Genomic DNA, 27593 nt, shown 5'->3' on the forward strand with positions numbered 1-27593 from the left:
ATTAATTGTATTTCTCCAGAAATGAAAGAATCACAACCAGGGCGGATCTATTCGAGACTTTTATTCGCTACCCCAAGGGCTAACGCTCCATGACTGATAGCGAAGAAAAGGTCTATTTTTAGCGCAACTACGGGATTTCACTGACGGCGAGCGGTATCTCTTATTCTCTACCCCAAGGGCTTACGCGCCATGACTGATAGAAAAGAAGAGATTTCGGATTAAACACTTATGACGCGGAACGCGAACAGGGGGGTTGATGGCACTTTCCCTTTAGTACCCCAAGGGCTTACGCACCATGACTGATAGCGAAAGATGAAAGATGGTCCAGATTGTTGATCGGTTGTTTAAGAAAGAACCGTTCATTACATCCGTGCCCAGACATTTTCGAGCCAATTAATGCCTAGAGAGCGAGCTGGCCAGTCCATCCTTTCGATAGCATGAGCTTCCAGCGCTTCATAACCAAATTATCAGCTAAACATTCTCTGGTAACTCTCATTCTTGTATCAGTTTCGTAGAACGAGCGAGGGTGGTTTAAGTCTTAGTTTTTACCCGTTTTTCGACAAAAGATAAACTCCGTTTCCATGAAGTGAGACTTAATCGAAAACCTGCCAAAAGGACCATCGGAAATCGTCAAGCCACTCTTGAATATTTCATCTCAGCATCAACATTTCCCATTCGCTAGTCAGCACCGACACAGTAGGAAAAAACTTCTGGGAATTCTCTGCTAGAAGACGAGAAGTTATTCAACATAGCTCGTGCACCCTTCCCTGAATAATAGATATACCCTCGAGGTCCACTCAAGTGTTCGCTCTAAATCCGCTTTTTACGAAGGTATAAAATGTAAAACGTTGTATATCTCCTTAGAAATCTGTATCGTCATGAAGAACACGATAATGATGATAGCTCTGTCACTAACCTAGGGCTGTCGCTCCCTAAACGAGGATGTAATGAAGTACCTTCGAAGGTTACGGACTTTGAACGATCTCGGAGGGGAGGAAGTGAGAATGCTTCAGTCTCTCTTATAATTATTTAAACCTACATGATTCTGCAAAAGCGTGGAAGTGTTTCATATCTCCAAACATTGAACTGATGGGCCGATATTTGATGAAAATTCATAATTGAACTGAAAACTGTCTTATGGGTAGCCCTTGGTGATTCGAGCACTTAAGCGAAAGGCTATGCTGTTTACTTATCACAACTACTAAGGCCCGTTTGCACCAATACCCCTTAAAACGAGTACTTAACTAAGTGTTGTTTAAAGTTAATGGACGCTTAATTTTATTCCCAGTTGCACGACTGTGGCTTAACTGAATCTTAAGTAAGGGGACCTTAAGTTTTTATTTCTAGTGGTATTTCTGGTTTTTATTGTGGTGCAACTTCATCCTAGTCCAATGAAGCTTTTTCATTGGTTGGCCGGTTGCCGATTAACGTTGTCATTTAATTAACCTAACATAATCGTCCTGTCAGTCAGTTTCAAGTAAATTATTATACTATTATCAAAGAATAACAAGTTTTTGTTGTTGAATCAGTATTATTATTGATAATTATAAGGATTGTCAAATGAAGGGTACCTAAGTTTATATAAGTACAACACTTTTTTTGTAAGGTTTTGTGTGAATTTGTTTTATTAATGTTGAAGAGAAACGTAGGGAAAATGTCCTTATTGTCCTTGTTAGTACGAATACGATGAATGATTTCCAAGCAAGTGGTGGTAATCTACCAAGGGCACTCAACTTCTCAACAGAAGAAAAGAGTTCGTTGCTAACTATAGTATGATTTGTGACACAAAATTGAAAATTGAAAGAATGATGGCATAACAATGAAGGTAAAAGAAAAGGCTTGATATTCAATAATGAATTCATTCAATTCTCAAAATCCATCAAACATGGGAAGTTCTGCAGCCAGTTGAACAAATTATTCTAGGTTAGAATCCCGCCTTCGAATATTTAAGTGGTCATTACAGGAGCGCTTAAATTTAAGGTTAGCTTTAACCATTTAGATGTCACTTAACAGTTGGTGCAACGTAATTTAAGTTAAGGGTTCATTTTAAGGGACACTTAACACTAAGTGCGTTTGGTGCAAACGAGTCTTAGCCTTTTCGAAATTATGTAGAATAATAGCGCATGACAGTAGTTAATCTATGAGAGTTCTAACTCACTCCAACCTGAAAACGTCGAAGATCCACATCATGAGAGCCCCATTACATCGGCAACGTAATTTAAGGTGTTCATCTCGAGCTCCCATGATGTGTACGTCATTATGGGGCCCCCATGGCTTTGACAATCTAACCCAAAGTTCTTATTCGTATAATGGGACCAGTTCAGCACTTGCCCTTGTCTAACATAAAGCATAAAAACCCTTGATAATCATAGAGATACACATAGGCACTCGAATCTCAAAGAACAAGGGCCCATTTCACGAACGAGATTGTCGATAACCAAACAATCATTCGTCAAAATCCCTGAATCGGCCGCGCTTCAAGAGGACGCTCGAAACGCCGACTGGGGAACTTTCGGAGCACGACTCCCGCTCGAAGGACCAATCCTATTCAAAGGACGTGAAAGAGCGGAAACCAAATCATCCGTCGATACTTTCAACCCGATCCACGAGGACCTTCCGCCGCCTCAATTCCGATAATTGCTCGGCGGCAATCCAATTTCACGTCGCCTCATTAACGGGCCCGTCTCTTCTCCTTCCGCCTCACCGTTCCGTCGGAGGTGGGCGACTACGCTGCGCCGCATCCCCCGGGACAGTATTTCAACGTTCGGGACGTCGGAAGAACGGCTTCTTTCGGTCTTTCACCCGGGGAACGGTCCGTCGACGGCAGTTTTCTCATTACCCCGTCGAAAATGGAGACTTCTAGGAATTGGTTGTCGGCGTTTTCGGCCCTAGGCGTCATCGAAGATAAAGGCTGGAAAATTCGGCGATGGGAGCTCGAATAAAGTTTTAAACTAGTCAGTCGAAGATGGAAATCGAAGAAGAGAACCTCTAGGTCAGCAAAGATGTGAATTCCCACAGTTTTGGAGCCGTTTCAGAGAACCACCAGCAAAGGTACTGAATTAACCCAAGCACTGTTGGCCCAAATTGTCCTCAGCACAGGGAAAGTGATACCATTCGATAATTTCGGTGCATATTGTAGAAATCCATGAAAAAATCCAACCCTTTTCAACTAAAATCTTTAAAACTGCATATTATGGCTCATAACTCACGTAGGTGGCGACACTGTGTCAAGAGTAGAGAAAGAACATACTTGCATCATTGCTTTCCAAAGTCCAATCCCCATGTAGAACCATTGATTCTCTTAACTTAATCAAGGTTCCTTTTATCTAAATTTATTCGATGTTTTGAAATAAGAAACACAATGGGCGCTTTTACACAACTTTGAAATACATAGATTTACAGGGATAGAAACTAGTATCAGTCAAGTGAAAATTACAGTAGAACAGGTGGAGTTGACAACTAAAAGCTTTTTCTCGGGAAAACGGGGCACGGTGGTGGGGAACGGCTCTCCGCTCTGTATTCTGCTCCCATCGGGTTTGCCCTCCGGCAAGAATCTTACTTCCAGCGGGTAAATAACTCGGACAGGACGAGAAGAGAAGCACGGTGGTACACCACTTTGTTTTCTGCTCCCAACGGGTTTGCGCACCAGCCAAGTATGCAACCCTTTTCAACTAAAATCATTTTTTCCTCTCGGTACACTACATAAATATGCAGAACTCGGACACGAGTGTAAATTCAAATATGGCGTCGTTTGTGATTGTACAAAACATCCATTGCGTCGTCTGAAACAATTTACCGACGTTTCCTAAATATTTCGCCGTTTCGCGGAATTAATCGAACAGCCACCTATGAAATCGCTCTACCGAAAACGTTATTCAATTATTCCGTTTCGGTACATTCGCCAAAACGATCACGTCCGCCATGCAAACAAATGAAGAGCGCGGAGTCGCTACGTGGCCCTTTGTAGTCGGCTGTGTTCAACATGCCAATAATGAATATTGTGCCCGTTAACGCTTTTCTACGGCGCATTATCTTCAACCTCCATACGCCGAACCTCGTTTTGTTCAGCTATCACTTCTCATATTGCAATTGTATGATCATGGTTCTCAGTCAGCCGGAAATATTACTGTTGCCAGAGATAATATGGCCGCATGCTGAAAATTTTCCACTGCAATTAGTTTCAGTTGATCCAGATCAAAAAACCAGAGGGACCTCAACGCTTAGCTTATGCATCTGCCTTCACATTTCATAACTTTCAAGCAAAGACTGCTCCATTAATTGTTGTAAGATCATAAAGGGACCTAGGAAGGTTCCTTGTGGAACTCCATTTTGACAGTAAGGAGCTCTCTTCTATGATCGTTCATTCGCTCAACAGACATCACAGAGGGAGCCACCGAAATGATTCAAATTAACAGTTTCTCCTCTGGCACATACTTCATTTCTAACCTCTGGATGTATGAGGAATGAACGTTCAGAGCGCCAACGAAAGTTCGACTGCGCGGAGCGACAGCCGAAGAAATTCATTTATTGGCCAGAGACGACGGTCTGATATCGATTGGACGTGGCTTAGACGTATAGCTCTCTAATTTATCGAGGGTCTGCCTGTCTACTTCGCCGATAGATGGAATCCAAGTAGGCATCAGACAGAATGATTCCACCTCCTGTCGTTTTAGACATTCTCTATTGAAAAGCTGTGTAAATATGATTTTGAATTGAACTGGAGAATAAGGCAAAATTTCATCTTCAAGTTGAATATTTGGAGAAAAAAATGGTATCTGCCTAGGTTAAGATATATATCATCACTTCTGAGGACTGAATGTTATTGCTCATATCTCACGCAGGTGGCGACACTGTGTCAAGAGTAGGGAAAGAACATACTTGCATCATTGCTTAATTCCAAATATCAATCCTCACGTAAAAAATTTGATTCTATTAACTTAATCAAGGTTCCTTTTATCTAAATTTATTCGATGTTTTAAAAAAAGAAACGCAATAAGCGTAATCACACAACTTTAAAATCCATCGATTTACAGGGATAGAAACTAGTATCAGTCAAGTGAAAATTACAGTAGAACAGGTGGAATTGACAATCGACAAACAGGGCATTGTGGTGGGGAACGGTCCCCGCCCTGTATTTTGCTCCCATCGTGTTTGCCCTCCAGCTAAGAATCCTACTTCCAGCAGGGAGAACTCGGACAAGACGAGAAGAGAAGCACAGCGGTAGACCACTTTTCTGCTCCCTACGGGTTTGCGCGCCAACCAAGTATTGTACTTCCATCAGGAGTAGAACCCGGTTTTTCCTTTATTGGCCTCAGTGAATCACGGGCTTGCTTCCTGTCTCGATATATGTACTAAGAACAATTTGATTGATTTCTCCTTCACATAAGCGTACAAATATGAAACATTGCAATGAGTGAACCAAAATGGATTAATCTTCTCATAACACCAAATAGCTCGTGTGGAACTGAGAAATTCTCTGAGCTATATACATCGTAGGTACCATAAATTACATATGGCAAATAACCCCAGAACCCCACCATGAATTTCCGGCTACAACTATTAAATTTCCAATTACCGCTCCACAGCCGCAAGGAAGACGGTATTCGCAATCTCAGTCAGCCAGCGGAACCTTTCGAATCAAATCAAATTCCCCCTTCAAACATTCATATATTCCTAACTCACATGTTACCACACGCGCATTGTTGGCAACGGAATCGACTGAAAACTCGATTTTCCAAGAGTTTCCCCTCTATCCCCCACCCTATATGCCGGCAAGCGTTGAAATAGAACGTTCCTCCAATTATACAAACTAAGAAAGCTCCGTTGCTGTTAGGCTCTGTCCACATTAGAGTATTTTGCCGAATAAGCAAAACCAGAGCTGTGCGGAACGTACTATTATAGGTTAGGTTAGGTTAGGTTTAAGGACTCACTCACTCTCGAATAAAACGTAAAACTTCTTTTCACCATCAACCTATTTGAAGCTTATGCGAAAAGAATATTCAGACCCTATCTGAATTGACAAGAGAACAGGAGAAGACTGCCATTTGGTATATTAGCTTGTTCAAGAACTCGCTCTAGTTAAAATACTTCAGAAGTAATGAAACAGTGTGTAAAACTCTCAGCGCTTTCACTACCAGCCCTAAGTATTAACCCCACATTCTCTCGGGAAGGATTCGCTTGCTACTCCGAATGCTTGAATGTGAACCCAGCCTTAGATGCAGCGCGCTTTTGTTTCCTTTGATACAATTATTGAAGATCGACGTGGTCTCCATTACGGAAATTTTGCGCCGTATTGAAATTCCGCGAAACAAAGTTGTTCCCTTCCAATCCTATTTGTAATTACCGTTTTGAATAATGGAATTAGCTTGGAGTTCCTACGTGGGTTCGGAGGGAGTAGGTAGGAGTTGGTGGGGACCCTAGAAGCTGGATGAAGACAATGATTGTTCCTGGTTTGAATTCGAAATCTTCAGGACGATGCGAAACAAAGGTTTGAGGTCGTTATTTTCCATAATGAACCTTTTGAATCTAGCAAGAAATACAAGATATTTAGCGTCAGGAGTATAAATAGATGGTTATAACTGGAAGAGTACAGTAGCTTGTACAGTGTCTTTATGAACACCATTGGCGTGGAAATATTCTTTTGCAGATTTTAATAATATTTATGGTTCTGGAAATAGGAGGTTCAAGAAATGCCAATGAGAATTGAGATTATAACTGTTGTAAACACAGTCAATATTGAAATATAATATGTATAATATGTGCGATGTAATTTTCGAACGACATTTTGAAGTTTTCACCAAGAAAATAGACAAAAGGTTTCATAATCAGCAGATCTCTGCTAGCATGGGAGTGCCGTAATACCATAAAGCATTACCAAGGCATTGTGGTGTTGAAGGAAACAGGAAAACCGATGAACTTGCAAAAAGAGCATCAATGTTAATACCTGCTGGACCTTAGCCTTTCTGTGGGCTTGGAAAGTACCAATACAAGGCAGTGGTCCAACAATGAGAGTTGAACAACAGATTAAACCTCTGGAGAAACACTCCTGGACTCACTCAGTCGAAGAAATTCGTGATGATTTCACCGACCTACACCAGAAAACTGCTAAGGCTCTCATGAGCTGAGGTTCGGGTGATGGTGGGACTGCTGACAGCAGACAGGGCACTGTCAGTACAAATATCATTTGCACCGTATGGGTAACTCAGCAGATGAGATTTGTAGGCTCTGTGGATCAGAAGCAGAAACAGCTGAACGCATGGTATGCAAGTATCCAGAGGATGGCCTAAGAACCACTCATATGGGGAAACCGGTCCTGGATACTCACGAGGCAACGGCTGAGGCCCCTAAGAATGTTGTCAGTTTTATCAACTCCATCGACAACCTCCTTGGATTCCTATGAATGAGTATTGTAGAGAACAAAAGACAACGATCCCGGTTCAAATAATAATAATGATAATCAGCAACTACAAGGAGCCAGGATAACAGAAAGCGGAGAAACGAGAATCAAAATGGCTATCTGAATTCTTATAAAATTACACATATTTCTGCAAATGGCCCTCAAATTAATATTTTAATCAGTCTTGGGGTCTTAGTAACACATTCAGAACAGGAGATGGCGCTCACATCACTTTGGTAGGTTCGTTTCATATCTTCCTAACTATGTAACCTTCGCAATGTAAGTCATAAGTAGATCTGTCACTGTCGTTGACCTTCAAACTATAATAGTCGGTGAGGGGGTTACATTTCAGTGCTATCTCAAGGTCTATAGGTCCCTTTCAGAGCTCTTCTCACTACTGAGCACTCTACATCTCGCATCTGAGAGGGCTTCGAGGAGTCTTAGTCCTCATTTCTCCTATAATTTCCTAGTCCAAGACATTCCTTGGGCAGGTCTGCAATATCGAGGCATTTTGTAACCAGGAGAACAAGAGTTGCCTCTTCTTCCCCATACAATCTACACTCGTCTTTTTCTGATGCCTTCCCCATTCTCATGCCTTCTAAGGCGACAAAGTCCTGTGAGAAAGCCAGTGAGAGAGGGTAACTCATTCTTTCTCAGATCCAAATACTTCTTGGATCTGGTTGGTTTAAAATTCTCGAGGAATTTTTTGGAATGGTCCATTCCTGGAAGATTCCTCTAGAGTGTTTCTCTTTTGGTTTCTTCCTTCTCCAGAAACTCTTTCTTATAGGTTCATTTTACTATACCACAGAAAGGCTCTGGGCCAGTAAGCTGTTTTTGCTTCTTTGATCTCAGAGTGACCTGTAGCCCAGACCAAAGAGATCTGGATGTTCTTGCCTGTTTCATTGAGTCCTTCGAACTATGGAGCTCGCAGTAAATTCACCCATCTAGAATTTTCAGATCTCTGCAATACGCCCAGAGAAAAGAACCCTTCGAATCGAAGGTAAACTCGTTACAATTCATAGTATGCCGATTCTTGCACCCTCCATGAGATGTTATTTCAGCAGAAAACTGCCAGATACGTCAATACATCAAGAAACTGTCTCTGCCTTCACCTTAGCCTTAGCCTATTCATATGCCGGGGAGCGATCCTCCTCCTGAAATCTCATTATCTTTCGCCCTCCAGGACATCGGTAGACGAGACGGATGCGTCGATAGCAGGTCTGTCCGTCGGGGAAGGTGTCCAAGCCTGAACGAGGAGGCGATCGATGGGTCGACCTAGTTTCGTTGGGTACGGGCGGGGGTGAGGGTCAACGAAGGAGCGGGGAATGCACATTTCGTCTGGGTTAATGGGCCCAGAATGAATCGACTTTTTTTGGGTCATTCTAACGGACTCTCCATACGGAATAATTTGACGTGGATTCGATTGTTGTCAGGATGCTATTGTTGCGAACATGAAAGGGGAAAAAGGCTTGCCGATTTTGTTTCATCATTTCGCTTTGCCCCAAAAAAATTTTCGCCAGGTAAAATTGAATGAAAAACGTTCTAACAGCAGGGAGATTCGATAAGCTGAAAACTGTTAACAGTAGGAACTGACAGTGAAAAACAAACTGAAGCAGCTAAGCTCGAAAGGTTTTATCTGGCCCCATTGCTTCAATGCCTTGCTGATATTAATGTAGGAACTATTATACTCCTAACATACATTCATTCATTGCTTTATCCCGTTACCGGGAATAAATCTACAAAAAGACAAAAAAAAACAAAACGGTGCGAACAGACTTATAATTTTTAAGGGCTACTTGCGACTGTGTGCCCTCCTGTGACTGAAGGAGACCCAACCTCGACCTACAGATCCTTCCACACTCCGGGCATGGATAGTCACCAACCAGATCTGTCCGCCGCTGTATCCTTCTCCAGTCTCCATTATAACTGTGTACCAAAGACCTCCACTATGACCTGTCTAACGCTAGTTGTTCCCAGTTATGATTGGCGTTAACTGTTTTTAGGGATTGATGCAGTATATCCTTAAAACGCTTATACTGACCTCCTGGTTTCCGGGCTCCCTCTGTGAATTCGCCATACAGAGCTATTTTGGGGAGTCTTATGTCTTGTATCCTCAGAATGTGGCTGCTCCATCTCAGTCGGGCCCTCGTTACTTGAGTCTCAATTGTTATACAACTCGCGCCTTGCAAGACTTCTGCATTCGAAACTTTGTGGAACCATCTGATGTGCATTATTTGTCTTAGATGACGTTGTTGCGTTTGTTCAAGCTGTTTAATATGTCGCCTGTAGGGCGTCCAGCTTTCGCTTCCGTAAAGAAGCGTTGGGAGGACCACTGCTTTGTAAACAACTGTCTTGGTCTTCAGATTGAGGTCGTGATTTTGAAACACTATGTCCTGTAGCTTCCAGAATGCCCGTTATGCCGAACTGATACGGTTGTGTATTTCCGTGTCTAGGTAAGCCCTAGTATTTATGAAGCTTCCCAAGTATTTGGACTGCTCTACCTATTCTAGAATTCCATTCTCCAGGCTGATGTCTGTTTGAAGGCTTTCTGGTGTACTTACCAGGATTTTGGTTTGTCGATATTGAGTCCAAGGCCTAAAGCTTGGTATATGTCTTTATAGGTGCCTAACATTATCTGTAGATCCTCTGAGCTGCTAGGGATAGGTGAGCAGTCGTCTGCATATTGAAGTTCCGTGTAAACTTTGTACGGCTTTTTGCTCTGAGGTGCTTCAAGTTAAATAGGGGTCCATCAAATCTGAATCTTATTCCAACACCTCTTACAGGCATACTCATGTCAGCAATTATCGATACAGCTATGGCGAAAATATTGAGCAGAGAAGGCCCAGAGTAGGTCAAAAAACAGTCGGTTGTAGAGCCATTATGCTGTATTCTAGCGGTGTTGTTGGTATGAAGACTTTAACAAACGGCTTAGAATATTTCGGGTACTCCAAGGCGTCCCATGATTTTCCATAGAGTTCTTCTATTCACCAAGTCGAAGGCCTTACTTAAATCGATGAAAACTGTGTAGATCCTTGATTGTTGTTCACGGGCCTTCTCTTACAGCTGTCGCAGTGTAAAAATTAGGTCCACCGTACCTCAATTCCGTCGAACAAGTTATAACCTGAGTGTCGTAATTTTTCGTGAAAATAATCAAGTCTAGAATAACAACCAGTTTCGTCATCCACTTGGCCTACCTCAAACCACCTTGACGTCTCCATCCACTCATTCAGCATACCTACCCTCGCCTCTGAAACGATGTCATTACGCTCGCAAATGAACACTACAAGAGAAATTTTCCCGGTAAACCATAACACCTGTGGCCGCCGTTACGACCTCTCCAGCTAATTGTATGCAATAGCTTCTCTCGGCCTCATACACACAGGTATACACTCACGAGACCATTCATCATTCCCTCCCAGCTAGAATCTCCCATCCAGCCTTCTCCCCACAGCCCCCATTCCAGTATACGTGCCAAATTACGTATTCATTCGTTATCAAATTACCTCGTCGTGTATGACGCCCTTGGACCAACACAGAGATGGGCCGATGAATGCCTGATGGGATCGAAACGTCGAAAAGTCATTTCGGCGTGATGATGATGAGCGTAGGGTGTATATGATCTTTATCAGGTTGATGGCGATGGATGTTTAGTTATCGGGACTTTGGTGAATGGGTGTCGAGGAAGAGTGGGGGAGATAGAGAGCCGGAAGAAGATTTCAATGTCGATTTTCTATTAAAATAAAATGAGCTCTGCACCATCGCATGTTATCGACACTCATAAAAACGCCATATCGTATATTTGATAGCCTTTTCGAACTTTCCGAATTATTACTACTACAATCATGCGAATATTGTTTTCCTTAGTTTAGAAGAATATTTCGAATATTCAGATTCTATTAACAATTAAAGAAGTGTATAAAAGAGGAGGTTCTAGAAACGTATAAGGAGAAGAACCCTTAGTTTTAAATCTTTCTCAACACCAGGTATCATTTATGTTTATTATTTGATTTCTGTTTCTATTATATCTACTACAAAAGTGCAATGGTCCTTTTGGTACAACTTTAACATCTGTAAACATAACAAAATACCTTTAGCTTCAAAGCTCCACAGTATGAACATACAACATCCACTGGTTCAATAAGTACTGAACAATATGCAGTGTAATCAATTGCTGCATTGTAGTTGAATACCTATACCTTGATTTAACACATTTTTAGCTTACCTCTGATGGTAGAAGATTTGGCTTTGAATCTGTAATGATAAATATATACATTAAGAACTTAACCTGTGGAATTCCTGATGGATGTTGAACATTATTTTCTGTAATTACTCTGAAAATGATCATAAAGTCTTCTAGAACCCCAAGTGTTGCCCCAAATTATGTCATTTCGGAGCATTTGTTCAACATTCTTCTGAGAGTTTATGTAATCGGTTTATGTACCAGCAACCAATACCAGTAGAGGTTCTGGCAGCGTAATCAAAAAGGCCAAAATTTATCATGTCTCTGTGCAAGACAATAAATTCTGATAAAAATGTAACGACTTGTAGTAGCTTCCTGTTTTGGCTGGGTGATTTTGCTGGTGTAGGTTTGAGTGACCTTCAGAATATACATCCCATGTCCCTACGGTTCATCCAAACCTCATTTTCTTCTCCTTGACGACCGTTCAAGATTAACCCTTCAAAAGACACCCCCGCGCGCAGAAAAACTACCCATTAACCGATAACGAGTTATCGAAAGCCTCGATACTTTCGTGACCCAGAACGGGCTGAAAAAAACACCATGGTGTGACCTTCAAAACGCACGATCGACAAAGTCGAACAACCTGTTGTTTTCGCTCACGGTCGAATATTGGGAGGGCGAACAATATGAATTATTCCCGGAATTATAACTAGATCAGTTTCTGTATGGCCAACAGGGTAGGCGTGCAGTTTGTAGGCCATCAATTTTGGAGACGCGGGGTCAGTAGACTGGGGATAAGGACGATTCGAAAACCTGGAATAATTGAGGGGAATCCTGTGGACCTGGTGACTGTTTTAAAGTTTTACGGAAGGTCACAAATCAGACGTGGACTGTTCATGTCGCAATTAATTTCGAATTGTTGAAAAGCGTGTCTTGAACTCGTACAGGATGGGCAAAATTGGTGATACCTGAATTGCCACTTCCAAGTGGATGCCACACTGCGATGTTTCATTTCATTTTCTAGTAACAATTTAACACCAAGTTCTACGCTTTGAATCGAACTAGCCATTCTAAGAAGAGTAGATGCTGAGCTCGTCACCATGCAATGGAATCTGAGCTCTTCGATGGGATGTTCTTCCTGTTGGGGACCGCAAATGGCAAATTGGCTAGTTCGATTCATCCCATAACACTCTCAGAAGTTCCTATCCTACTAGTATTGAATTATAGTTGGGGAGCCGACGATGCTAAGTCGGGGTTTACACGAGCGTCGTGGAGACCTGGTGAATTCTGAAGATTCGATGGTAGAAAGAAAAAAAGGTTCTATGATGTATGCACTTTCAGAGGTGGGGAAAGCGTCTGCAGGTTTTCAAAGATGTGAAACTAATCGTCAGGTGTACATACTCGAGTGTGTGAGATTAAGATACTGTATATGTGCCTCTGATAATAAATTCATATTAATCTAACAGTTGACGGTTTGCGTGGTGGGGCTGGCCGTTCGGAAGAGTTGAAAATGGTATTAAAAAATTTCGAGGATATGTTAATTGGACCCAAAGGAGGCTACTTTTCAAAAAACTGACAATTCGGAAGTGACGCAAGGTCACAGAGGTCCATTTAAAATGCAAAAAAAAATCGTTACTTGTACATACTCGAGAGTGTCAGATTTTCATACAGATGGTTAATCTCGGTGTTGCAGACGTGTTGACCCATTAATCTGACACAAATCAGGTGGGTTTTTTCTAAATCTGACAGTTTGAAGATGATACCAAGGCCTTTTTTTTAAATATCTTCCTTCCTGCCTCTAATCGTTTCTGTATTCATTATGGAAGTTATAGATAATAAAATCCTACACAACTTTTGTCTGAAGCAATTTTTCATACCATCAACCGATTTCGAGCTAGAGAGTGATAAGAGCGAGGAGCTTAGCCACACATGCGAAAGGCCAAGGTCAATGTCTAATGTACATTCATCGCCATATATCTCGAAAACGATCAAACGTAGAGAAAATTGCTTCGGACAAATTTTGTAGAAAATGTTATGCTCTACAACTTTTATCATGAATGTGAAAACAATTTGAAGCCCAGGAGAGGAGATAATTCAAAAAAACTGATTTTTTTGACTTCTATAACAAATCTTAATTGTTTCGGTTCGCTGAACCTTTTTTTTCCATCATTATTAAATGATTAGCTTCAAAATGAGGAAAAAAGCCACCGCGCTCGAGAATGTACACGTTTTTCTTGCAATTTTGGCGCCCTCCCACGCATTTTCGTCAAGCTCAAATTGTCAGATTAAGAGAATATATACTTTTCAGCATGTAATTAACCACATATATCTCAATCTGACACGCTCAAGTATGTGAAATGATCGTTTTAGTTTAACTTTTCTGACAGGCTGTCCTAGACAATTTCCCCTATATACAGGTCTAATTATCAACGATAAATTGGCAACCCAAACAAACCACCCCGTACAAATGAGAGTGCAACACGACCGTCCACGAAAATCGGTCCCCGTTAATTTTTCAAGATCGTCGGTCACAATACCACCTGTGCGATATCGGAAAATCGTGCACGAGTGGCGAAAATTCGATTTCCACCGGCCGACCGAGGCGCCCCCTGCCGGCGGTCGACATCCGCTCGGTCGGCGCGACGCTCGCCAGTCGTGAAAACCGGGCTCGACGCTCAACAGGCGCGGAAAATCTTCCTCGTTCGGAAACAGTGAATTTCCGCGGACTTTTCCGTCGCTAACGAGCGAGATACGCGTCGGGGATCCTTTAACACGCACCACGCGGACTTGGCGACCGCTCGAACCGCCTGGACGCGGCCGGGAAATCTCCAGGTGAATTTTCCGGGTCCGAAACCGTGGAAACCAGCGTTTTCCATCTGTTGCATCGTCGGGAGCACGCTAGCTATCAGATAAAACACAGCGTTTGTATTATTGTCGTTTCGTTAATCAAACACTCCGCCTTATCCGGAGGAAAATACGTTCAACCCGTTTTTCCAGCTCGGAAAATGAGCGGAAAATCCTTTTTAATCTTTTTCCGATACTGCGTTATGCCTGTTCGATTTTTCATTCACGGCGACAGCATTGAAATCTGATGGCTTCTGTATTTTTATTGGTTGTCATGGCGATTTTCGAAGGATAATATGTCTGCTCGTTATTTTTGTGCCACTTTCTTGATGACGGATAACGATGGGGATTCACCTTCCAGAGGTTCGAGCGCTTCTGTTTCGTCATAGAGCTTCATTTTCGAATTTACTCGGTAAAAAGTTGATCCTTTCACCAAAGCTCAACTTTCTCTCCAATTATCTTTCCTGGAATTGACTTTTATCCATATTTTTTCTTTACTTACCTCATTATCTTTGGTGTGTTCAGTTATACTTGTCAACATCATTGTTATGCCATCCAATTAAAATACGAGAAGTTCCTGTGTGATTTTTTGCACTTCGACATCAATCAATTTCGTTTTCTGATAATTCTTTAACATGAAGTGTCAAACATCTCTTTTGCCTTGACCAGGAACAGCAATACCACTCTGGAGTTCCAGGTAGATTCACTCTTTCCAAGGTTTAAGGACTGACTTACTTAAACAAATGCTTTCAAGTGATCGCACATGTATAAATCTGTGAATAAAGGGGGCCAGTGAACAAGTGACAGATGTGGTTTCCCACACACAATTTCCGCAATTGCCATTTTTTCAAAAACATTTCTGCCGCACCATTCACAAAATCATTTAGGAAAGGTCGAGAATATTGCTTTCAAAAACTCTAGTAGGTTGACTTTCTTCTTCTTCTTCTTCTTCATGAACCAGGTCATCATGGACTGTTGTACCCCAAAAATTAGATTTTCGGGACAAGGATATCATTTACACTGACGCCTGATGGAATTCTCGATCTTTCTCCATCGCTCACACGACAAGTGGGTATTAAAAATTGCACTCAACTTCCCGAAACGCCCGGAATTTCTAGGTTAACAGCTTCTCCGTGAAGAGCAGCTTAATTGAAATATCTCCGAACATTCCTCCATCCGGAGACCGAAAAATATATCCGAAAAGGCGTATGGATTGAGTACCAATAGGGTTTTACGTTGTTTTTTTATGAGTCCTCGAGTTGTCTTTCTCCTACTCAGTATATTTCTAGGTGATGTCATCAAGATGACAAAGTTACGGTTGATGAAACGGTGAAGAAGACATTATTGTTGATTATCTCATGTTTATGAGGGTGTCGTGAATTCAGGAGACAATACAAGTGATGACAAGTTGGGATTATCTAATATAATAGTAAAACAAGTGCCTACAACTAAGAACCTTCGATGCTTCTAGATGGGAAAGCAGTTTTTCATCTAATTTTTCACGAAATCATTTGTACGTAATTGAAATTCGGAAAATTGTAAGTCATTGAATTAAAAAATGAATTGATAACTTAAGTTGAGTGTAATCAGTTTTTATAGTGTGAATTATTCGATTTTTGTATAATATAGCTTTTAACTTTTCCAAGGATTATATAACAGTTTTTCCAATCGCCGATCATTTTCAGTTTCATTGCTGAGAATTTATTTCATTTTTGATTATCCAGAAACTCTCCTTCGTTTTCAACACTTAATCATATTGAACACAAGAAATTCTACTCATATTTTACTTGAGGCAGAGACGCGACATCAATTCACCAAATTTTTCCTTCTCAGGCTACTGAATCCTTAAGAAGAGTTCTTCATCGTTGTTATATGAAGAATAATAATAACGAACGAGAACTAGGTAGAAAAGTGGAAACTCGAATTTATTTTACTGAATGGTCGAAATTGCCCACAAACTACAAAAGCCTTTTTCCAACCTAAAAATAAGAATTTCAGAATGAAAAACAAAACAATGACCACTCAATAGAGAAACATACAGATAAAAAACAAAATCGTAATAAGTATATATACAAAGAAAGATTAGTGAAAATGCGCAGGAGAATTTTTGAGTGAATCCATTCGTTGTTAAATTAAGTACCAAGTAAAGCAGACCTGCAAAGTTATTTGAAAAAACTCCTCTTTCTCAGACATTCATGAAAAACAATTTTACAATAATTGTTAAGACTTTGTTGCATTCTCACAAATGTGGTTGACAAATTGACTATGAATGCAAGTGTTCAAAAACCTTAGATCATCAATGCTTCGCTCCGTTAGCCATGGAGGTAATTGGGAAAAGACAGTGGCGTACATCTTGAGGATTTGTAGGGTTTTATTGCTCATAACTTAATTTTTAACTGCATATAACTGGTACATATTCTGAAATCTGCTGGTGTCTCTTTTATATAAGCATAGGTTTTTGGGGTTAACTCAGAGATTTGTTTTCTGTTATAGTATCAACCCAAATCAGCCTTCAAATTTTACTTTCATCGACTTATTGTTCGATACTGTTGTGCAATCTTTCCTCAATCAACACTTTTTTCGAAATGCATAAGCATAACAAGTACCCATAAGCTCTGAAAAAGCCTAATGAAATTCAACACTTGAAACAAGTATAGCACGCATAATAAGTAGGTGTATCACAAAATGAGCCCTATAAACTGTAAATCAAATAATTTTCACGGGACATCTTAGTACTGATAGCGTGTCAGGGTATAATTTGTCTCGACAGCAACTGAATTCGAAGAATTAAAGGTTCATTCGCATTATCGGACGATCTTGTTCGAACTTTTTCACAGTGTCATAACCTGATTCTCTCACAGGTCCCCATCGGCATTTTTATTAAACTCCTACATAATCGATAGAATGTTAGCGTTAGATCGCTTACCCTCTATATACCACCCTCGCTGACCCAGGCGGAAATGTCCGAATGTTGACATCATGTTGAATAAAAATAAATCATACCCAACCCCTAAAAAGCTCATTAGGGCGTACACATACTGAATTGGGTCAGCTTATAAAAATACTCCGAAATAGGTCGAAGTTCAACGGGGACCAAAGAGAAGAAGTTGAATTGTAATACCTATACTTTGACAGTCTACAGAAAAATCACGTGAGAGATTCATCTCTAACTCAAATTCTCACGAAGAAGTTTGGCTAACTTTATTCTATATAAGTCAGATAAAGTTTGTGTTGGATGCAAACTTTGAAGAGTTTGATTGAAAAAATAAAAAGTTCTGTGGCTTTCGCAATTTCACATGCATATTCTCTAGCTTCCATGGGGAATATACATACAGCATAGTCAAACGTCCTCTGTTTCCAGATTATTATTCTCTACGAATAAGACTAAATTAGCTACAATTATCATATTGTCAATTGATATAAAACAGCTTCTTCTTTCTAGAATATAATATAACCTGCGTCGTCACATTCCAGTGAAAATATGGCACGTTTTCAACTTCTAGGTGTTCTCGATAAGGAAACTAAAATCGCGTTTGTTGTATGCCTGTCTGCTCGACCTACACCACACCTGGAGGGTAATTCAGAAGCGTACCTTAAAATAAATGATTCGTGAGTCGTGGACACGCAAACGGAGCGCTAACAAAACATTCAGGAATTATAATATTCCGGTGCTTTAATAATTCGAAAGGAAAAAAGCGGGTTTCGCAAAATTGCTTCCTAACATTCCACCGCTTCTTGTACGGAACGGCCATTACGGACACGATAGCCATCCAGATTTCTCAGGTTACGCCCCGTATCGTATGTTGGGAACAATTATGATGGTTTTCTAGAGATCCATCTATCTATTGTTCGAAGTGTTTCTGAGAATTCACAAACGATTCTATTCTTTTTCTTTGGGTACAGTGATATTAGTGAAATGACTTCTTACATCAGTACTAATTCAGTCCTGAACACCCTTTATACAGGGTCTATTTAAAGGTGAGCCTTATTTTCTTAACAGAAGGTGGAGCTGATCAAAACAAAGCGTTTTACCAAAAACCCTGAACTTTTTCGAAATTCTAGGGGTTGTAGCTCAGCCATCTTCAATATTTTATAGGGACAATTTTTGGTTAAATGACTTATTTTGATGACTTCTACCTTCTGTCAAAAATGAAGCTTCAATTTCGAAAACACTCTGTATACAAAAAATAAAAATGTTGTAATCATACCTGGGTGTTCCGATTTCACTATCACTTAGCGAAACATGAAAATTCTTAGCCCCGGACATAATAGGGCGATACCATTTCACCCCTAACATTTTCCCTTCGATAGCGATTGATCTACTGACATATAACCCCTGTGAACGGTAAACTCCATCGAGCGTATACTCGGATTATTCAACATGCATCCCCCTGAACTGCTTTAATTGAAGTTAATGGAAGCAGTTACGTGTTATCTGCCCCCGGACTGTCCCTCTGGACGTCCATTCGGAGAAATTGAAATGAAAATCAGGCCTCGGAGGGCTGTTTGCGTTATTGGCTTGTCAACAGGGGGTTCGAAATCATATTTGCAACTTATCGATGAGGTGTTGCTCAGCAAATACCTGCGGGCTGTGGCTACGGAAAATATTTATGAATCGGTGCGATTAAGTTACTGGAAAAATGGTTTCATTTTCGTTCGCGATTTTCAAGCGAACTCTCTTCAATTTGCACATTTCGTGAATTATCTTGACGAAAAAAATGGTGAATAGATGGATCATCACAAATTGCGTATAACTATTATCTATCATCATCCCAATTCCCCTAATTACCAAGGTAGTACGCTTCAGAGACACTTCCACTAGTTCAGAGAACCAGGTGTTTACTGTGTAGGCTGTGTAAGTTGATTATTTAGTTGTGCTGTGGATACTACAAAAGGGGATAAGGGGGCCTAATTTTGCTCTAGAGTGCATCTAAAGGAATTTAAAACAGGTACATATGCATTACAATAAACACCTAAGAAAAACTGGGAATTTGGGAATTGAACAAGTTGAAGTGAACAATGGCATTGATGTTTCTTGAAGATATCGAACGTCTCTATATCGAAATCTGAATTATTGTCAATTGAAAGGTCAAAATCGTCACATTCTCACCTTCATTACACCCCCCCTGCTTAGAATTTTGCTCATTCCTAGGAACGAGGATGTCGATCAAGCGGAAAAATGTGGTGTCACCTACGCGATTTTCAAGCGAACTCTCTTAAATTTGCACATTTCGTGAATAATCTTGGCGACAAAATGGTGAATAGATGTATCAACACAAAAATCTAGTTACTGAGCTGTGGATACTACAAAAGGGGTCTTCAGACAGAAAGCCTAATTTTGCTCAAGAGTGCACCTAAAGGAATTTTAAACAGGTGCATATGCATTATAATAAACACCTAAGAAAAACTGAGAATTTGGGAATCTCTATCATCTATTCTTCCTGACACCATCTGAACCTTCATTACATCTTCCAAATTCTTCTAGGTTGAAGTGAACAACTGCAACGATGTTTCTTGAAGATATCGAACGTCTCTATATCGAAATATGAATTATTCTCAATTGAAAGGTCAAAATCGTCACATTCGCACCTTCATTACACCCCCCCTGCTTAGAATTTTGCTCATTCCTAGGAACGAGGATGTCGAACAAGCGGAAAAATGTGGTGTCGCCTACGCGATTTTCAAGCGAACTCTCTTAAATTTGCACATTTCGTGAATAATCTTGGCGACAAAAATGGTGAATAGATGTATCAACACAAAAATCTAGTTACTGAGCTGTGGATACTACAAAAGAGGTCTTCAGACAGAAGGCCTAATTTTGCTCAAGAGTGCACCTAAAGGAATTTTAAATAGGTGCATATGCATTATAATAAACACCTAAGAAAAACTGGGAATTTGGGAATCTCTATCATCTATTCTTCCTGAAACCATCTGAACCTTCATTACATCTTCCAAATTCTTCTAGGTTGAAGTGAACAACTGCATTGATGTTTCTCGAAGATATCGAACGTCTCTATATCGAAATTTGAATTATTCTCAATTGAAAGGTCAAAATCGTCACATTCGCACCTTCATTACACCCCCCCTGCTTAGAATTTTGCTCATTCCTAGGAACGAGGATGTCGAACAAGCGGAAAAATGTGGTGTCACCTTGCTATTTCTGCATATGTTTCTCAGCGAACTGCACTTTCCATCCAGGAATCGATTGAATAGATCGACAAAGAATTGGACCTCTATAACTATAGTCAATAGTGTTTTATTCATTGCGTGGGAGAGTGTAGATGCATTCAAGTTCTTATCGCCGATGAAAACAGATCGATATCAAGGCACATCTGGGCTCTACTCGCACGGGACAAACAACCCTCATGTGTGTGGAATCCTGGCTCCCTGGTTGGCATTCGAGCGACTGAATTGACTATTCGTGATAATGAACTTTCCCATTGTGAACTCGGTCATTAAGTTCGTTAGCGCGTTAAAATTTCAAAAGCTTCTGGATTCTCGAACCTCAAGCGGATTCGTCGATGACGACAGTTTATACGTAGAAAACGTTCAATATGCAATATTCATCTATTTAAATGGATTCTACCCCAACTGAAAATTAATTTCAGTCCACTGAGACATCCTTGGATAACATTGTCGATGGACTGATGGGAATTGGTCATTTGAAAGGCCTACTTAAAGGCATATTGTGGAAATTCTTCGAATGTCGCATATTATACACGTTTAATACACACTGAGAGTTAGCAAACTGGATTGAGTTGGTCCTCTTTTCCTGTCAGATGATGCTAGGGTGTATTCCTTCAACATATCATACTACTGACATCGCCTAGTAAAGGAATCAACAATTTGTTCTATTTTCATCTGGGTATGAGTTGTGTTGCTCTAGCATAATCAAATTGGACAAAAACCATGGTCATCATCTACTACTCCTGGTCGAAATGGTATTTCTGTTAATACCTCGAGTGAAGGTAGTTTGGTAGTTCAATTTAAATTGTAAGATTCGTTACGATGAGGGCAGATCTGCCTTTGATAGATGAAATCGAACTGGAGATCGATATCGAACGGTTCGCTGACATGAGAACCCAACCAGAATTGGCCAACCTATTTCGTGACTGAAAAAGTCACCGCCAACGGCTCCATCATTCGAAAAAACCCGAACCAATCCATTAAAGATTTTAACGCCCCATTTACGACCCGAAAATATAATATGCATTTATACGACATCGCCAGTTCGTGTACACGCCGCTGCTGCTTCAAGATTGGAGCACCGAAAGCGTCACGACATTCCAATATCGTCGAGGTAATGATACGGAACCACAAAACCACCTTTGATATTAGAAAGGGGAAGAAAACATGTAAACATGTTTTTCGTGCCGGTTGAAGTTGCAGGGGTTGAGCGGGCAGCTTCCCAGCTCAGTCTCTCAGATTTTCGTCGTTCTTGTGGGGTAAGAGAGTGCCTTAAAGGCTTTTGGGTGGGTTCCAGATTGGACGTGGTTAAACGGGGCTTAACGATAGGTAACGAAAGGTATGTAACCGAAACGGTGCTTGAGATTGTTGTTATCCTCATCAATTTATGCAGGGTGATATACAGGCTATCCTAGAATTTTTCAAAATAACTAATAAATTCTACTATACCCAAGCGATAGGACCATGCGTTCCCATCCTCTGATTCCCGAATAAACTATCCAATTCCATCTAATGGTTCGACACTAAGAAGATGAAAACATATCCATTCATTATCCCGTATTACACCACGTGTAACAACCTCAAAGATTACATAAAAGGAGTGATATCGCCCCCACCTGACGCAGATTCAAGGTATCGAGGATCTCCACCGACAGATTTTCATTAGAACCGAATCGTGGAGGCGACAAAATACGTGACGCAACATCGATGAAACCTATCTCGGAGTTTCCGATTGTAATTTGGACCCATTAACTCTGCAGGGTGTTTATACAGAGACGCAGAGCCTCAATTAGCAAGTCTTTTTCGTTTTACCACGTTTTTATCTATGGTCAACGATGTGTTGTAAATTTTTTTTAATCCAGTTCGAAAACTCTGGCGATTTCAAACTGGTTTTTCAAACAGTTCATCGATAAAGTGAACCAATTTTTTTTCTGATGAAGCATGGTTTCATCTTTCTGGAGGTCAACTCCCAAAATATGAGGATATGGAGGAGCCAAAAAATGGATTATTTCTTCGTTGAGGCACCTCTTCATTCAACAGCTGAACGTTATGAAGATTGAATCATTATAAGCATACAGAGTTGCAGAAACTTCTGTTTTCCTTTTTATCTTTCTTATGGCCTGTTTGACCTCTTCCTGGTTTAAGACTTTCAATCACTCGTCCGAAAAAGACATCGAACATGTAGTTCTGATTACCGTTAACATTTCACTGACTTATTAGGATGGAATTTATGTTGTTTAAGGATTCTCATGATTGTTGTGCGCGAAACACGTTCGTTTTCAACTGAACCAATAGCGTCAAATTTGGCAACAACGTAAGCAGCAGATGAATTTTTCAAGGATGTCGTTCGTTAAATGAAGCCGCTGTTCTTCGTAGTGTAGTAGTGTTGAAATATAATACCAATTTCTGGATTCATAGCGCCAAAGTTCCCCTTTCAAACTAGGCAAGAAGCTTCAACGAATGTTTGAACTTTTCGAATATGCAGCTTTCCCAACATTGTCTCCTTCATTGCCACTCACGAAACGACTTGGATATCCATCCGTCAGTCTTGCTTTCCTCGGATGAAACCGGCAGACCCCTTGGGACCTCCAGGAACTGGAGCCTATTCAAAACGAGTACCTCAGCAGGCACACGCAGCGCAATTAAAATGGTCATTAGGAAATTAATGTTGATGGCGCAATTAAAGGATGTAATTTTCCGGGCGACCCGTTCTTACTTGAAGCGTCTGAGGCTTCATTTTTATCGGGACCCGACGAGTGTTTAGATTACTTTCCCTGGGGGGTTTTTCTCCATCTCGGCTCTTCCGGAATTACTGCGAGAGTTGGGTAACCGAAGCCAAGGGGTTGAATTCTTTAGCAATCTTCAGTTTCTCAGCTCTAACCTTTACAAAAGACCATGAAAAGAAGTATATATTGCTTTGTTTATACATTTTCCAAAATGAACAGTTTCCCCAGAAATTACCCATATGAAATTGATAAAAATATGAAGCTATCCATCTTCACATCTATCCAATCCTTTCAAAAAGCGGACAAGCCATAAACCGTCCCATAAAACACGCATTAACATCCACATTCGTGTCGTTTCCGGTACGGATGCATCCACTAGTGTGACTAGTGTCATGTAGTCGGCAGAAACGGAAGAGTATCCCGCCAATTCCACATCGAAAACCGGCCTGGCGAAGTACGTAAAACGGATCGGCCTGACCTACTGCCCTTTGACATTCTGACGTCCGAAAAGCTTCAGAACCGGGCCTGAATTCTTTAATGCGTCCTATCGTGAACGGTTTAATGATAGTGTTACGCGAAAAACGTTACTTTAGCGAATGATCCCTATGTAACGGGGGGTAGAATGTCAAGGGTCGGTCTTTGATGGGTCTTATCGTGTTTGCTAACGTTATCAGTCGGATGATGTGGCCCGGATGATCCGGTTAGAGAAGGAGACGAGTTCCCTTGTCTCCAAGTAGACATTATATTACTTTTATTACAATACGCCACTTGCAGAAGGCAGATCGTTGTATGTCTAGGGTTTGGGAGGCAAGTGCCTCTTTATTCCGGATATACAAATTGTATTTTACTTAAACTTCAGACTGTCAAATACCCACTGCCTCAGATTCGAACTGAGAAAAGAGTTAGACCGTAAAGGTTTACGCGATATCAGTTTTGGAATCGTATTTTCTGGAATATAGGATAGAATTGGCAATGAGTGGGGAGAGGAGTGATATTCATTCCAAGAATTTATAACTGCCAGTCTGTCCACGAATATGGGTCGGTACAATGTTCGAAAGAACTGCCAACCATTGAATAGGTGAGGATCTGATAGCTCCAGTTATAAGACTCAGCTGTGTACAGTTTTTTGCATATGAGCACTATTAACCCCAGCGGGGCAACAATGTTTAGCAGTCGAAGAAACCAAAGCTAGGGCTGCCCTTCGAAAGGTAGACTTTGAAATTCAGCGGTGAGCGCTAGCCCTAAGTGGGACCGCCCACCAAAGTAGCGTAGCACTGACCTGGCACATACATGACAATGGCGATTCATAATTTCCAGATATCGCACATTTGAGTGAAGTTTAAGTCATAATTTTGCATCGCCTTTGTCATATATGTGCCATGTCAGTGTTACGCTACTTTGGTTGGACGCTCTCCCTAAGGGATCTGTTTAATTAGGATCCTACAGAGTGAGTGAGAGCTGGTTCAGACTTGGTGGGAAAGGTAGCGTGTCGTGTTGAGGATTGAAAAATACCCCTCATGGCCCTCATCATCCTCCGGTTGAGATGTGTAACACTGCACTGTACTGATGAGAGACAATAATCCCGAAAGCGGTTATGCATCTACATAACTTAGGTAAATACGAGGTTATCGCTGATCGTACAGCTCTATGGCCCTTGACTGAAGCCTGATAGGCACTGAGATCCTTAAGACATGTTTCGCGATTATGAGACTACTCCGCGATATCGAATTCTGAAATCTATTACGCACTTTACCCGACGACGCAATCGATAAAGATTAATTAATCTGGGGAATACCTTCCCCAACTCATGAAACAAGATCTAGGCCAAACAAATCGGAACTGACGACTGCCGAGAGCGTTCTTAATTAACCCCCGTCTAACACTTTTCTTACCCTCTATTTTGTTTTCGAACCTGATTAATTCATATCGAAGCGCTGAAGTGCTTGCGAGTACTTCTGGGCATTACTGAACCTTTCCGGAGTCTTGTAGAAACACGAACAAATAAAAATTGAAAGCATTGGCGTGGGGTATGAGTTCGTAGTTACTTCGTGTAATCTCACCCTCATTATTATGAATGCAGCTCAGAAACTGGGCATTATCCAAATTTGGCAATTTAGCTTATTTCAACAATTTAACGGTATTCGACTAAGCTGAAATTCCACATACACGTGTGAATCGAATAACAATGCATTATGATGATGTCATAAAGGTGTTCTGATGACCAAAGAAAAATTATTCTGCATATTTATAAAAAACAATTTGTCACATTTCTCTGACGAAAAAGGAAAAAATAAATTTGAAGAAAATTGCAGTATTATAACGTTCTTGATAGCTTCAATCTTTTATTCTATCCTTTCAGTTATTTTTTTTTTCGAATAGAGAAGTTTGGATTCACAATGTTTTTCTATTTCATTGATTCATAATTGAATTTCACTTCATTTTTATCAAGGTGAGTTTAGATTATTGCTGAGCTCAGCATTATTACATTCCAGTTTTATATATTCAAATAGAAATGAAAGAAGAGTCGTCATGAGACAGACTGAGAATTTGTGGTAAGTACTTTTGTCAGTCGTAACTCAAAGCGGAGACTCTCATCCTTTCCATCATTTGAAAAATTATAGAAGCAAAGCGTTTCCTTCCTCTTGAAGCCTGAGGAAAGAAATGAATGAAGTGCTAGGATTCATTTGCATGAATGAACCGCCCGCAGTTCCTCTATTCGTATCATATCAAATCACTGTCAAGTACCAGGCTCACCAGAAATCCTCTCCGTTTTTCCAGAGCGAAAATAATGACTCCGAACCGCCTCTTCCATATCTCTCATCCATAATTTTCCATAAATCTCCTCCGATCATGAGAACAAACAAGGTCTGCTTGCGACGCTCCAGGCTCAAGACAGCTGATCTTCCCAGACGTCACAAACACTGACCGACAGACAGATCCAAGACATAAGCAATACCTCGTTTCTCAACTTTACACAAAGAAGCTACATGACAATATCGGGGATGTTCCGATCCTCGGGCAGTTAAGACATTGTTGATTTTTGGAGTATATTTAGACGCCGAATTTGTTGAAAATTGTTGACGAATGTTGAAGCCGCGCTGAAGGTTTTACGCAGTGAGATATTTTTAGAAATTTGTTGTTCGAGATGTTGACTATGTTGAAATGTTGGAATTAACTTAAGAATTGCATTCGGTTTTTTACGTATTCAGTTTATATATGACAGTACAAAGGACGATTTGATATACGACGTTCAAACGCACAAACGACAACGTAACAATCCGTAAGTTTAACTGTATTTTGGAGCTGACAGCTTTTCTCTTTCATGACAAGGTTTTTCCGTCAAAATTAAGACCATGTACGCTGCGGCAGGGGGGGCATCACTTGCTAGTCGTCAAGCGCGACAACGTCAGAAACAGAACAAACAAAAAACGCAACGTTTGCACCAGGTCAAAGCTCAAAATGTGCCGGAATTCAAAAATATCGCAGCCAAACACTTTCACAACTACACAGACTCCCCGGAGCCACCTAAGGTCCCTCTGTCCAAGGTGGACAGAGGCTCCCTCAAACCTCCTAGCCAAAACGAGAGGAGGCACAGTCATTCGACCTCCCACTACCATCCTGGCAGAGCGAAGATAAGGGAGAGTCCATCAATATCCATACCTGTACAGAACCACCAACCTCCCAATCTGCCCCTGACCCCCACCACCTTAGTCCAGCAACATCCTCCTCTGGTCTCATCGCCGAGCATTCAGAGTCAGCTGCCTCAGATCTTCATACCGCCTGAGTCTGAGGGTAAGCCTGAGAGAAGATGCAGTTTCGTCAGACAGGTGGAAGAGGTCGAGAAACGCACCGCTGGTGACATCCTTGACAGATGCAATCACATCTGCAACTTCGAAATCAAGGAGAAGCTCTGGGACAATCAACATACCACGTTTTATTCGGAATATGACAGGGATATATTCGGGAGTTTGGAGTACCCTTTCTCCGAGGTAAATTTTTAGCTTATAACCTCTGTGATTTGGCAAATGAAAAATGTGAGCAAAAGTTTCAAGAAAATTCTCTGTTCCATTCCCCAAAAACTCATTTATCATAGATTATCTGCTATTTTTCCTTGTAATGCAGCAATTCCTGTTGTAACAGCCTATAAAGTGCTGGGAAAACAAAGAAAACTTTTGCTCCACAATGTTAACGTAACCTCGAATTTTTTCATTTGCCGGATATAAAGACCAACAGCTATATACAGTGTCAACACCAGATAAGA

The 27593-nt window shown here is 40.9% G+C and overlaps 1 protein-coding gene across 6 annotated transcripts in view; it reads left to right on the forward strand.

The window, feature by feature from the left end:
• LOC123317449 overlaps nt 1-27593 on the forward strand; it is a 206065-nt gene that overhangs the window by 170074 nt on the left and 8398 nt on the right. For all 6 annotated transcript variants that reach the window (XM_044903995.1, XM_044903994.1, XM_044903993.1 and 3 more), the window contains one exon: nt 26111-27321. In XM_044903995.1, the coding sequence (XP_044759930.1) occupies nt 26686-27321 (636 nt within the window). In that variant the 5' untranslated portion in view covers nt 26111-26685. The remainder of the gene's footprint in view (nt 1-26110; nt 27322-27593) is intronic.

The sequence above is a fragment of the Coccinella septempunctata genome, chromosome 7 (assembly GCF_907165205.1).
Source record: "Coccinella septempunctata chromosome 7, icCocSept1.1, whole genome shotgun sequence".
Taxonomy (NCBI): domain Eukaryota; kingdom Metazoa; phylum Arthropoda; class Insecta; order Coleoptera; family Coccinellidae; genus Coccinella; species Coccinella septempunctata.